This window comes from Natrix helvetica, assembly GCF_964273705.1.
Source record: "Natrix helvetica genome assembly, chromosome: 1".
NCBI lineage: Eukaryota > Metazoa > Chordata > Lepidosauria > Squamata > Natricidae > Natrix > Natrix helvetica.
Window position 1 is genome coordinate 45,141,364 of NC_138548.1, and position 15,229 is coordinate 45,156,592.

The 15,229-nt window shown below is 47.8% G+C and overlaps 1 protein-coding gene across 1 annotated transcript in view; it reads left to right on the top strand.

Moving 5' to 3' along the window:
* Window positions 1-12,571: 12,571 nt before the first annotated feature.
* Window positions 12,572-15,229, top strand: part of LOC309386001 (uncharacterized protein) — a 31,191-nt gene continuing 28,533 nt past the window's right edge. The window contains exon 1 of the mRNA XM_081940896.1: window positions 12,572-13,249. Within this exon, the coding sequence (XP_081797022.1) occupies window positions 12,592-13,249 (658 nt within the window). The 5' untranslated portion in view covers window positions 12,572-12,591. The remainder of the gene's footprint in view (window positions 13,250-15,229) is intronic.

Consider the following 15,229-nt stretch of genomic DNA (forward strand, 5'->3'; position numbering starts at 1 on the left):
GCTTCTTCCATATGTAATTCCAGTTCAGGTTTGCATTAAAAAATGGCTGAAACAATGTCCCATGTTTTATCAAGACTATTTAACACCAACAACACTTTCTGAGATTCAGGAATCTGCATTCCATGCTGTTCTAATTGAATAAACGGAGTCTGCATGTGCAGCAAATGCTTCTCCACACTGTCTGGTGGTAGCAGCCAGGCCCTGTACAATTATCTTGATAATTATACAACATTGCATGCTGACACACTCACATGCACACTTCTCAATTTTATTATTTATTTATTTATTTATTAATCCAATTTATAGGCCGCTCCCTCTCCACCAAGGGACTCGGGGCGGCGTACAATTCATTACACAACAAATAAATAACGAGGAGGAGATATACAAAAAACATTGTACAATACATAATAAATAAATAATCAATTAGTTAAGAACAACATAATGCAATTAAAAACAATTAAAATACCCAAAGTCAAACTTAATTTAAAATTTAAAAATTATCCAGGGGGATTAGAAAATATAGTTATAATTCAGGCCAGGCCGGCTAGTTGGAACAGGTGGGTCTTGAGTTTTGTGCGGAAGGAGCGGAGATCAGTAGCTGTCCTAATGTCGGGGGGGGAGGTCATTCCAGAGGGCTGGGCCCATCACACAGAAGGCCCTGCCCCTCGGCGCCGCCCTCTGGCATTGCTTAGTGGATGGCACCCGGAGAAGTCCCTCTCTGTGAGAGCGAATTGGTCGCAGGGATGTATGGGGCAGGATACAATCCCGCAAATAGCTAGGTCCTGTGCCATGGAGCGCTTTAAAGATAGTGATCAGCACCTTGAAATGCACCCGAAAGACTACAGGGAGCCAGTGCAGCTCGCGCAGGAGAGGTGTCACATGGGAGTACCTCGTACTCCCCATCACTGCCCGCGTGGCCGTGTTCTGGACCAACTGCAGTCCTTGGGTGCATCTCAAGGGAAGCCCCATGTAAAGAGCATTACAGTAATCCAGACGAGACGTCACCAGTGCATGAGTGACTGTGCAAAGGGCATCCTGGTCCAATAGGGGGCGCAATTGGTGCACCAGGCGAACCTGGTGGAATGCCCCCCTTGCCACGGCTGCCACATGGTCATCCATAGACAGCCAGGCATCTAGGAGGACACCCAAATTGCGCGCCCGCTCCACGGGGGCCAGTTGGTCATCCCCAATGGCCAGCGATGGAGTCACCTAGTTGAACCGAGAGGCCGGTAGCCACAGCCACTCCGTCTTGGAGGGGTTGAGTTTAAGTCTGTTGTCTCCCATCCAGACCCGTACGGCTTCCAAACACCGGGACATCACGTCAACGGCCTCATTGGGGTGGTTCGGGGTGGCAATGTACAGCTGAGTATCGTCAGCATACAGATGGTATCCCACCCCAAAGCCACAGATGATCTCACCCAGCGGTTTCATATATGTGTTGAACAGGAGAGGTGAGAGGACCGACCCCTGTGGCACCCCACAAGTGAGTGGCCTCAGGGTCGACCTCTGCTCCCCTGCCAACACACATTACATCCGGTCGGAGAGGTAGGAGCAGAACCACTGTAAAACGGTGCCCCTTACCCCCAGCCCCTCCAGCCGGCGCAATAGGATACCACGGTCGATGGTATCGAAAGCAGCTGAGAGGTCTAACAGAACCAGGATAGAGGAACAGCCCCTATCCTTGGCTCTCCAGAGATCATCAACCAACGCAACCAAGGCCGTCTCCGTGCTGTGCCCGGGTCGGAAGCCGGACTGGCGCGGGTCTAGATAGTCAGTTTCCTCCAGGTGGCGTGGGAACTGCGTGGCCACCACACTCTCTACAACCTTCGCTAAAAAGGGAAGGTTGGAGACCGGACGATAATTAGCTAGCTCAGTTGGGTCCAGCGAAGGCCTCTTGAGTAAGGGCCTCACAACCGCCTCTTTTAAGGCGGCTGGTAGGAACCCCTCACTCAACGAAGCGTTCACCATTCCCAAGAGCCAGCCTCATGTGACCTCCCAGGATGCCAGGACAAGCCAGGAGGGACATGGGTCCAATAAACATGTGGTGGCTCGCAGTCGCCCACGCAACCTGTCCAAATCATCGGAGGCAACAGAGTCAAACTCCTCCCAAAATGGTCTCTCAAGACTGGCCTCGGACGTCTCCCCTGGATCACTGAAGGAGACCCATTCCCTCCGGATCTGAGCGATTTTATCCTGCAGATATTCCCCAAATTCCTCTGCCCTGCCCTGCAAAGGGGCTTCCCGCGGCCTCTGTGATAGAAGAGAGCGGGTCACCCGAAACAGGGCGGCAGGGCGGTTGTCTGCGGATGCAATGAGAGCGGCACAATATCGACGTTTGGCCACCCTCAATGCCACAAGGTATGTCCTTAAGTAGGCTCTTACCTGTGTTCGGTCAGATTCGGAACGAGAGGATCTCCATCTGCTCTCTAGGCGTCTCTTATGGCGTTTCATCACCCTCAGCTCCTCGGTAAACCATGGGGCCAGGGTGGTTCTTTGCCATAGGAGAGGCCGCAGAGGCGCAACCCGGTCTAGGGCCCCGGCGGCCGCACTATTCCATGCGGCCACCAGGTCCTCCGTCCGGGAGCGGGTCAGGTCAACAGGAAGTGGCCCAAGCTCCATCTGGAACCTTTCCGGTTCCATCAGGCGCCTGGGGCGGAACCATCTAGGACATTCTGGTTCCGCCTCCCCGCGGTGGGGGGTAGTACCAGGGAAGTCAAGCTGGAGAAGTGAGTGATCTGACCATGACAGGGGTGTGATGGCTAAGTCCCCTATTCCCAGATCACTCGCCCACTGGCCAGAGACAAAAACAAGATCCAGTGTGTGACCTCCCTCGTGCGTGGGGCCCTGAATTAATTGGGTCAGGTCCATGGCTGTCATGGAAGCCATGAACTCCCGAACCACCTCGGATGCTTCTCCCATCGACGGCAAGTTGAAATCCCCCATAACTAACAGTCTGGGGGTCTCTACTGCCATCTCTGCGATCAGCTCGAGGAGTTCGGGCAGGGCCGCTGATGTATAGCGAGGAGCCAAGTATACAATCAGCAGGCCCAACTGTCTCCCTGGGCCCCACCTCACACTCAGAGACTCACACCCGGATGTCTGTGGCACAGTGAACTCTCTCGGTTCCAGACTCTCCCGTATGATCACCGCTACCCCACCACCCCTCCCCTGGGCCCGTGGCTGGTGGAATACATGGTAGCCTGGTGGGCACATTTCCACGAGGGGCAAGCCACCCTCGTGGCCCAACCAGGTCTCCGTTATTCCTGCGAGGTCAGGCTCCCCCTCAGAGATCAAGTCTTTTATGAGGGGGGCCTTATTAACAACAGACCTCGCATTACACAGCATCAGCCTCAGGCCCAGGCTCTGTCGATCCTGGCCACCTAGTATGCGGGGGTTGGTACAAATGACCGGGCGTGTCCAATGACCACGGTCTCCCAACCGACTGCAGGTATTATGTCTGTCCTCGCACCTATCCCTCCCTACGACCGTTGGTATAACAAAGCCCTCTGTAGGAATGTTATTTCCCCCCCTCTCCCTCGCTCCGCTCACTCCCCTCCTGACCACACCTGTTCGCCTGGCACTAATCCCATTCCTGGTCGGTTTAACCCTCCCCTCCCCTTTGGAGCCCCCTAAAACTGTTAAAAAGCTTTTTATTAAAAATCCCCTGAGCTTCCCTTTCCTCCACCTCTCTGGGTTAACAAACCCGTCATTAAGGTGGGCCCTTGAAAGGGCAGAGGGCCATATCTGCGAGAGGGGGGACTCTCGCAGCTGCAGCAGATCTAACCTCGAATAAATATTATCTTGTTACACACAGGGCCGCATGTGTTTTCGGGTGCTGTGGTTGTTTTTCTGTAGTTGTTTCTTCTGATTTTTATAAGCCAGATTCCATACAAAAGGGGGGTAGTTGACCATCCCTGATGGAAAGGATGGGGTGTTGGATTGCCAGCTGGTCTGTAGATGGCGCTGAGATGTAATTCATGGTGGGCAGTAGAAGTGAGCCCAAAGTCAGGATGGTCTGGTTAGTAGCTCGGAATAAGCAAGTGGAAGAGGCAAGGGGCAAGTTGTCAAAAAAGCAAAGCAAAAACCAGACCCAAAGCCGTGTTCCGAGGTCCGTAGGACTGTCCCAATCTCCTCCACAATCTTCCTAGGGTCTTCCGGCGCTGTTCTGCACCTCGGGCCTCGTACTCCCTCTCGCGCGCCCGCCCCCGCTGGTCTGGCGCTTATGGCGACTGAGGAGTTCGGCGCTCGGCGTCTCCAACTGCCTCCGCCGCCGCTGCCTCCATGCCGTCGCCTTTGGGCCGCTCAGGTTATCAGGGTCGTCCCAACGCTGTTATTCCCCCGCTATTCCTCCATTTCGCTCCGTCCTCCGTCCCCCACCACCTCACACAAAGCCGTTCAAAAACGCTCGGAAGATACCAGCTCCAAACGCTCCAAATGCCAAACGATGGCCGGGGGTGGTCTAGAACAGCAGAAGCTACCGGAAGATCGGGCCTAGGGCCATGGAGAGGCCGGAGTGGTGCCTGGACTAAGCAGGCCTAGGCTAAGAACGCCCCCCCTCCCACTGAGGACCCTAGACTTCTGTCCATGAGCTCATGCTCACCTGGGACCATCTTATGCCCACTCGGGACCATATAGGGCTTTCACCCACTTTTGTCATCTTTTATCATCGCTTATCATCTTTGCCACCTCTATTATGCCTGCACCATCTGGACATTTGGACTTCTACCTGCCCCCCCCCCTATCCTCATCCAAATACGAACAGGATTCTGCCTCTTACCCCCCCTTACTGACTTTGTTACCATCTGCAGCACCTTAACCCCACTGGATTCTTAGATCAATTTACCTGAGGTCAGACTTGCTCCGCCTGCGGGAGGCCCCTCTCTCGCAGGCATGGCCCTTTTGCTCTCTCAAGGGCCCGCCTCGATGACGGGTTTGTCAACCCCGAGAGGTGCAGGAAACGGAAGCTAAGGGGTTTTTTAATTAAATGCTTTGTATCTTTTTTAGGGGGTTCCAGGGTGGGGGGGAGGGTCCATCAGACCGGGAGGGAAGCCAGTGCCAGGCAAACAGGTGAGTCCAGGAAGGAAGGGAACGAGGTGGGGGGGGGAAGAAAAGGTCATTTCAACAGAGGGTTGTTTTATTACAACGGTCGTGGGGAGAGGGGGATGCGAGGACAGGAGAAGATCCCAAGGTCGGTTGGGAGACCGTGGCTGCTGGCTACGCCTGGTCGTTTGTACCAACCCCCGCAGTCTGGGTGGTCAGGAGCTACAGAGCCAGGGCCTGCGGCTGATGCTTTGCAATGCAAGGTCTGTGATTAACAAGGCCCCCCTCATCAATGAGTTGATCTCAGAGGGGGAGCTAGACCTTGCAGGGATAACGGGGACGTGGTTGGGCCACGAGGGCGGTTTGCCCCTCGTGGAAATGTGCCCACCGGGTTTCCAGGCATTTCATCAGCCCCGGGCCCTGGGTAAGGGTGGTGGGGTGGCGGTAGTTATTCGGGAATGTTTGGAGCCGAGAGAGTTCACTGTTCCTCAGATACCCGGGTGTGAGTCCCTTGGTGTGAAATGGGGCCCAGGGAGGCAGTGGGGCTTGCTGATTGTATACTTGGCTCCTCGCTATGCATCAGCAGCCCTGCCCGAGCTCCTCGAGCTGATCTCGGAAACGGTAGTTGAGACCCCCAAGCTTCTGGTTATGGGGGACTTCAACTTGCCGTCGACGGGAGAGGCTTCTGAGGTGGCTCGGGAGTTCATGGCTTCCATGACGGCCATGGACCTGACCCAATTAGTTCAGGGCCCCACTCACGAAGGTGGTCACACACTGGACCTTGTTTTCGTATCTGAGCAGTGGACGAGTGATCTGGGAATGGGGGATTTAGTCATCACGCCCCTGTCATGGTCTGATCACTCATCTCTCTGGCTGAACTTCCCTGGCGCTACCTCCCACCGCGAGGAGGCGGAACCAGACTGTCTAAGCTGGTACCGCCCCAGGCACCTGATGGAACCGGATAGATTCCAGACGGAGCTTGGGCCAATACCTATAGCCCTGACCCGCTCCCGGTCGGAGGACCTAGCGGCCGCCTGGAATAGGGCGGCGGCTGGGGCCTTGGACCGGGTTGCGCCTTTGCGACGTCTCCTGCGGCAGCGATCCACCCGGGCTCCTTGGTTTACCGAGGAGCTGAGGGTGATGAAACGCCACAGGAGACGTCTAGAGAGCAGGTGGAGGTCCTCACGCTCCGAATCTGATCGAGCACAGGTAAGAGCCTACTTGCGGACTTACCTTGTGGCATTAAGGGTGGCCAAACGTAGACATTCTGCTGCCCTTATTATGTCCGCCGATAACCGCCCTGCCGCCCTGTTTCGGGTGACCCGCTCCCTCCTATCACAGAGGACGCGGGGGGCACCCCTGCAGGGAAGAGCAGAGGAGTTTGGGGAATATCTGCAGGACAAAGTCGCTCAGATCCGGAGCCGATGGGCCCCCTTCAGTGGACCGGACGAGCCGTCAACAGCGAGTCTTTTGAGACCACTCTGGGAGGAGTTTGACTCTGTTGCCCCCGAGGATTTGGACAGGTTACGTGGACGGCTGCGACCCACCACATGTTCAATGGACCCGTGTCCCACCTGGCTGGTACTGGCATCCTGGGAGACGACACGAGGCTGGCTTCTGGGCCTGGTGAACGCTTCGTTGGGTGAGGGATCCTTGCCAACCGCCTTGAAAGAGGCGGTGGTGAGGCCCCTGCTCAAGAAGCCTTCACTGGACCCAACGGAACTAGCTAATTACCGTCCAGTCTCCAACCTTCCCTTTTTGGCGAAGGTTGTTGAGAATGTGGTGGCGCAGCAATTTCCGCGACACCTCGACGAATCTGAATATCTAGACTCACGCCAGTCCGGTTTCCGACCCGGGCACAGCATGGAGACAGCCTTGGTCGCGTTGGTTGATGATCTCTGAAGGGCCAGAGATAGAGGTTGTTCCTCTATCCTGGTCCTATTAGACCTCTCAGCGGCTTTTGATACCATCGACCATGGTATCCTATTGCGCCGGCTGGGGGGAATGGGAGTCGGAGGCACCGTTCTACGGTGGTTCGGCTCCTACCTCTCTGACCAGACGCAATGTGTGTTGACAGGGGGGCAGAGGTCGACCCTGAGGCCACTCTCTTGTGGGGTGCCGCAGGAGTCGGTCCTCTCGCCCCTCCTGTTCAACGCATATGTGAAGCCGCTGGGGGAGATCATCCGTGGTTTTGGGGTTGAATACCATCTGTACGCTGATGATACGCAGCTGTACATCTCAACCCCAAACCACCCCAACGAGGCTGTCGAAGTGATGTCCCGGTGTTTGGAAGCCGTCGGGGTCTGGATGGGGGACAACAGACTCCAACTCAACCCCTCCAAGACTGAGTGGCTGTGGCTACCGGCACCCCGGTTCAGCCAGCTAACTCCATCGCTGGCCATAGGGGGTGAACAACTCCCCCCTGTGGAGCGGGCGCGCAATTTGGGCGTCCTCCTAGATGCCCGGCTGTCTATGGATGACCATGTGGCAGTCGCGGGAAGGGGGGCGTTCCACCAGGTTCGCCTGGTGCGTCAATTGCGCCCCCTACTGGACCGGGATGCCCTACGCACAGTCACTCATGCGCTGGTGACGTCTCGCCTGGACTACTGCAATGCCCTCTACATGGGGCTTCCCTTGGGACGCATCCGAAGACTACAGCTAGTTCAGAACGCAGCCGCGCGGGTGATTATGGGGAGCTCAAGATACTCCCATGTGACACCTCTCCTGCGCGAGCTGCACTGGCTACCTGTGGTTTTTCGGGTGCGTTTCAAGGTATTGATTACCATCTTTAAAGCGCTCCATGGCACAGGACCCAGTTACTTGCGGGATCGTATCCTCCCGCACACATCCCTACGACCAATTCGCTCTCACAGGGAGGGACTACTACTGGTGCCGTCCACTAGGCAGTGCCAGCGGGCGACGCCTAGGGGTAGGACCTTCTCTGTGATGGGCCCAACCCTCTGGAATGACCTCCCCCCCCCCGACATTAGAACTACCACTGACTTCCGTTCCTTCCGTCAAAAATTAAAGACTCACCTGTTTCGATTAGCTGGCCTGGCACATTCTTAGTTTTTACCTCCCGATGGATATATTTTAATGGGTAATTTTGGGTAATATTTTAACTCTTGGGTTATTAGAGTTTTTAATGTACTATATTTATTATTCTATATACAGTCTTGCAACCTCCTCCACCTACGTATTTAATTATTTAACTGTTTTATGTATGTATTTTATAACGCATTTTAGTGACTGTACACCGCCCTGAGTCCCTTTCGGGAGAGGGGGCGGTCTATAAATACGAATAATAAATAAATAAAATAAATAAACGCCAGCTCTGAGCGGTCCTCCGAACGGTCCTCCCGGCTCCAGCTCCAGCTCCAGCCGGCCATTCTCCTACTCCCATCCGGCTATCCGACCGCCCCGGTGCGCCAACCTGGATCCAGGACGACGCCAGGGGTGGTTGCCAACAGACTCGCCTGACCCTCGAGATGGAAACAGGGCCGGCAGCATCCCTACTCCTCAAAAAGCCCCCGCGGTCCTGCGGAGCTTAGAGGCAAGCCGCCATTCCCTCCCAGAAGCTCCTCCTCCTCCAAACCTCCTTTGCAGTTTTTAAATCAGCCAAACCTCCTTTGCAGTTTTTAAATCAGCTACATTCAAGAATTGTTCATCTTCCAAACTTAAAATGATGTAGGCCAGTGCCTTATAATGCTGCCATTGATCTGCAGCTGCTAATGGCCCCTGGGATGGATTAATAGCAATATCCCAGAGTTCCTTAGCCTTCAGGAAGCATTCCAATTTTGCAGTCCAAATAATATAATTCTTCTGTCCCGATAGAGGCAGAGAGCTCTCCTTGAAATCAACAGCCATCCTGCAAGCCTTCTCAGCCTTGTTCTCTTTTTCTTATAACTTAGGCTGTCCCTCAGCTTGATTATAGTTCGGTCTTACTGTGTGCTTGGACTGGCTGAGTGTGCTCTGGGCCCATAACCTGTGGGAGTTTGTAGCGATCCAGCCAGCACACAAGCAAATAATTCAGCAGGATACATTATATAGAAGAAACTTCTTTGTATAAAAAAATATATAAAACATGATGCATGTATACAATACCCATGCAGCTCTTGCAACTTGGTAGAGAGAAGAAGAAGTAGTAAGTACACTCAAGCAAAGACAAACGAACTCTCACAGCACAGTTAAGCTTCGCCGTGCCCAGGCTCCAGTTTGGGCATTCAGTGTCTAAAAGGTTTGCTGTCACTGCTCTATGTCAACATTGTGATAGGCCACAGGTTGAGAGCCACTGATATAAATATTTCCATATTTCATTTTCCCAATATGGATCAAATTTTATAAACAATTTTAGCTGAGAACACCAGATGGCACTAGTCTATATTTATTGCTTTTTTTCCATGCTACAATAGAGTTACTTTTGAGGAATAGTTCAGGGGCTACTCTTTCAGATATCCCATAATCTCTTCCCAACAAATTGATCTCAAGGTATTGTGTATTTTTTTTCATCTTTCACTAGAAAAATATCTCCCAAATCTATTCTTGCGCTATTGCAGATCTTCAAAATAGCATTTATTTTGATAGAATGGAATAATACAAAGTTGAGTTTCTACCGGTTCAGCCCAGATTGGGCAAACCGGTAGTGGCTGCAGCGGAGGCTCTGTCCACCTGCCCAGACATTTCTATGCATGCGCAGAAGCATCACGCATGAGCAAACTGGTAGTAAAATAAATTGCAACCCACCACTGGAATAACAGAGTTGGAAAGGATCTTAGAGGTCTTCTAGCCCACCTCCCTGCTTAGGCAGGAAACCTCATACCACTTCAGACAAATGGTTATCTAATCTCTTCCTAAAAACTTCCAGTGTTGGAGCATTTACAACTTCTGGAGGCAAGTCGTTCCACTGATCTAACTGTCAGGAAATTTCTCCTTACTTCTAAGTTGCTTCTCTCCTTGATTAGTTTCCACCTGGATCATTCCATGTCAAGTGGTCTGGGGCTCCCAGATTGACCATCACGGATTTTGATGAAATTTGGTATGAATATGCACACATGTCCCCAATGAACATTGTGAAGTGTTACGTTTGCCGATGCAATACTTGTGGAGAGATAGTCATTTGTATGACCCCATTCTGCAGCCTTCTACAGCATGACTCTGAGATTTAGCAACTTTGAGAGATAATATCTCTGGCAATATTTTGTTGAGAGAAACAAAACGTGGCCATCTTGTACAACCTGTGTGTGCTCTATTAAACAAAATAATAAAAACATTCTCATGAGTGATCTCCATCTAGATAATTTGGAGCAAAGTTGGCCAAAAATGACTGCAGTGGGAAAAAAGGGTAAAGTTTGGCTTCTTATATCTCTGAAAGGAAAGGTATGAGAAACATGAAACTTTGTGCATAATAACTTAGCAACACAGGGTTTTTGAATATAAAATTTCATTCTCCTACTGCTTTCCAATAGTTCACAAATTGAGGTAAAGTTGGCGGTTTTTGTAAAACCACCAAAAATAGGATATTTTCAGCCCAATTTTTTATTTTTTTAAAAAAAGACCTTCTAGAAATTTTGTTAAATCATTCTCATTAGAAGGAGCCTGTTTCAAACCCTATGATGTAGATGTGGATGTAACAGAAGGAAGCAACAGAAACAGATTTTTTTGCTCTTTGACTTTGATAAAGCAAGTAAATATATTTTGATTGTTAGGATTAGTGAAGTGAATTAAAGCAGCATCTTATCAGCTCATTTCAGTAGTATTATGACAAGATACAATCACTGCATATTATAGAACAAAGAATTCAGAAGATAAAAGGAATAACATGTCACAAATTGCAAACAGCAGAATCTGATCTTTATAAACAGAATTTGAAGTGTAGAGCCTTTCAGAAGGGAACAAGTCTAGTTTTGGAGAGCTCTCTTGCTGATGGACAGATGGACAGACAGATGGACAGAGTTCTGGGTCCCTTTATAAAATTATTTTCCAATATTTCATTGGTTTAGAAAGAATAAAATTAAACAACATTGAATGAATACTTTGAGATTACGGAGACTGGGAACTCTTACCATCCATTTACTTAATTCTTAGCCCCTTATTGGTTGGTGATAATATTTTGCAAAGGTCAGCTAAACTGCAAATAGATTGCATCACATTTTGCACTCAGACTCCCTTTGCTAATCCCTATTTACTCTGTTTAATGATTAATAATGAATACTAACTCCCAGAGTTGTATATAAATTTTAAAGATGTTTGTAGTTCAGCAGAGTGCCATAAAATACTTTTGGAGAATTGTAAGTACCATATGCAATTTTCCTGTGTCTTAGTTTATTAATGCTTCCTGCGCTTCCTGCAAGATGTCTGCTTCCTGCTGTGGATTAAAAACCCTAGGTGACAACTAATTAACCTTCCTGCCAGGCTAATGATTTCTGTTTACAGGATGGAGAACAAATTTACTCCCTCTCCTTCCTGCCCTTAAAATGCCCTTAAAATATAATTCAGAAGGTTGCATATATCCTGCATAACAGTTAGGAATAGGTTATCAAGTCTCAAGAAAAGAAAGCAGAGATCATCACATTGCATGAATGGAAATGCATGTAAGCGATGTTAATCAGAATGAGATATATCTTCCCATGAGATTCAGAATGCAGACAAAATTCAATTGTATTATCTCAGGAAAGCACAGTTGCATGACACTCATGTCACCTACTCCCAACACAACACTTCTTACCCAATAGAAAGCGAGAAATTTCCCCAAAAATGCGAGTTTGGGAGAACCTGATGTCAATGCAGCACTATTCAATCTTGAGCTAGAGCTATTCAATTTTCTCCTACACAGAAAGATAGGCTATCACTGCAGACTTCCTGCATGAGTGTTTAATGCTGGCTTCTGACAAATCAAAGGAATTTTTCAGACTGCTTAAATTAATAGCAAGCTAATCACAGATTTTCTCTCCCTCTCTCTTATAAGAGAAAAAGCAGAGTTTCCTAGTAGTTCAGTAGACTTTTTTTTTAGTAGAGATGCCATATGGGGGGAAATGCTGGAACACAATTTGCTAGTAGCCTTAAGAAAAGTAGTCATTATTAAAGTTGCCTGAAAGATGAGGATTAGAATCCTCATAAACCACCAGAAAAATATAAAGTAAGCCTTTAGGATTTCAAACTGTTATTAAAACCTAAACATCGGGTCAAGAATGTACCTTATTGTTTTAGAGAAAATGATAAAATGTGCAAACTTTTTAAAATATTTAGAACAATGTAGTTCTTTGGTTTGGTTTGTTTTTTGAAACCACTGCTATTAAAATGCTGAAAGCTTCATTGTAGACAGTGTGTGTGTGTGTGTGTGTGTGTGTGTGTGTGTGTGTGTGTGTGTTTGCATGTGCGCCTGCCCACGCATGCAAATTTGGGAAATTAACTTCTAAAATTCCTTCTTATACTACTTTCAGGAAAGCTATATTAATTATGCTATGTACTGTATATATATAGCTATAGGCATAATCTACCATTCTTACCGAATTCCTATGCATTTCTTCTATAGGGACTATTAGCAGATGTACAATGAATTCCATCATTAATTTCTTGTTACTGATTAGTCTTCAAGTCTGTTGCCATCAATTTTCAGAATATCCCAATCCCGACCATGTCCACAAAGATAAAAATCCACATCACGAAGTTCCTTTGGCAGAAGAAGGGCAGGAGTACCCAAACTATCATAAGATAGTTTCCAGTAATTCTGAATTTGCATTCAGATTCTACCAAGAAATTGCTTCAGATGCAGCTGCCAAAAATATTTTCTTCTCTCCCTTCAGCATCTCAACAGCTTTTGCACTGTTGACATTAGGTGCCAAATCAGAAACCAAGAATCAGATTCACAAAACACTTGCTTTTAATGTCTCAGAAATTGAAGAGAGAGAGATACATGAAGGATTCCAACAGCTCATCCATGAACTTAGCCGTCCAAGCAGTAAAGTCCAGCTGCACATAGGCAATGCCCTGTTCATTGAAGAATCCTTAAAATTATTGGCTACATTTTTGGAAGATGCCAAAACCTTTTATGAAGCTGAAGGACTCTCTATCGATTTCAGCGTTCCCAGGCTGGTTAAAAAGCAGATCAATGACTATGTGAGAAACAAAACTCATGGGAAAATACCTCATGCCATTGAACATCTAGAGCCAGCCACTGTGATGGTCCTTGTGAATTACATCTTCTTCCAAGGTAGGTAGAAGAACGGTTATTTATAAATGGATCCACCTTTCTTTTATGTCTTTCCAGTCATCCTGTAAGTGGAGACATGCAATGGTAAGCTACAGGAATGGGGAAGCCTTCTTCTGCTGGACAACATACTATTAAAAGGCTGCCAGTCTTGTACTGAGCATTTTATAGAAATGTAGGAATGAAATTCAAGTATCTGGGTGGAGAAAAGAATACTGTTTTCCTTTTCCTGAACATTTTCAGATCTATCTAGCTCTATGTGTCTGTCTGTCTATAATTCAGGAATGTCAAACTGGCAGCCCTTGGGCTGGATGCATTATGTGCAGGCCACACCCACCCCAGCTCCGCAAAGGAGAAAAATGTCACGATATGTCATGTGATGGCAGCGGGATGCTGTGAGTTTGACACCCATGATCTATAGCATCTCTCATCTCTCTCTCATTCATTCTCTCTCTTCTCTCTCTCTCACTCTCCCACATTTCTGAATCTTCCATCTCCCTTAAAGAGGGAATTCAATAGTTTAACAATCTATCATTTTATTTTCTTGTATCATTTTCTTCCCCCACTTCCCTCCACCTCCAATTCTAATTTCTTAAAGTTTTCAGAAGCTTGAATATCACTTCCTCTGTTTATTTCTGTATTTGAAACTTGTATGTGAAGTTTGCATAATAACACACTTCCAACTGTAGATTTAACTGTTAGAGATATACATTGTCGCTGACTTCTAGATTCTAGCTACCCTCCCCCCCATCACATTCACTCTACCCTCCCAGCCGCCAGGCACACATGAGCTGCTTTTTTATAAATTCCTTTGCTGTTTCAAGCTGTAATCACATTGGTTCTTATTAGACAATTAAAAAAAACCCTTAAACTTCAAAACCTATGTATCTTTGCATATTAGGTAGGTCTCTGAATGTTTTGCAGAAATCCCTTTAGTTTAGTCCCAAATATTTGCTATTTGGCTTCCTGTGTTAGCGGAAGTTAGTGGGATGTGAAACCCCAATGTTGCAGCATCATATACTGCCTTAGAAAGATAATCTTCCATGTAATTTCAAGTTATGGAACAAGAGATTTTTGGTACAGGTAATTCTCTCTTTCTGATTGCCTCATTTAGAGACCATTCAAAATTACAACAGCTGCGGGGGGGGGAGTTTAGCAATCAATCCTCAAATTTACAACTGTGATTCTATGATCACGATTGCCATTTGCATGCTACATAACCAGCTTCCGACAAACAGAGTTAATGGAGATCTAGGAATGAAATTGTAAGTAGCATTCACATGATATCTCACCTAATAGTTGTGGTGATTCACTTAAGAACCAAAGCAAAAGTGTAGCTGTAAATCTGTCATGGACATATGATAATTGACATAGCAACCACAGCACTTAACAATGCAGTTTCAAGTCCCTATTGCACCTATTAAATGAGGAATTCCTGTAGTGCTAGCAGCTGAAAAATTTCAAGTTTTAGAAATTAGGAAGGGAATGGTCAAAATATTTTTAACAGTTGTGTTAAAGTGAGCGGTTTCTTCGACACTAAGTGTTTGTTATGTGTTGTTGCTGGCTGCTATTTTATGTTCATTATAGTTTTGGATTATTGTTTTTTACTTTGTTTTTAATTATTAGCTGCCCAGAGTCATGCCATTGAGATGTGTGGCCATACAATTGAATAAAGAAATAAATAAGTAATAAGGACTTCTGCTTTATAATATTAAGGGAGGTTTCCAAGGATTGCTGAAGAAAAAAAGGATATGTTGAAAGATTAGCATGCCAATTTTGTTCTGCATGTTTCCTCAGAAATAAATTGCACTGAGTTCAATATATTAATGTGGAGAATATGGACTAACTAGCTGGATACTCATGCTCCACTATGAAACTATGTGATTGGGCTCTTCTCCTCTCTCCCCTTCTCTCTCTCATTGATCCTCTCCTATCCCCTTCTCTCCCTCAGGCTTGCCTCACAGAGGTCTCTCCTATCTTATC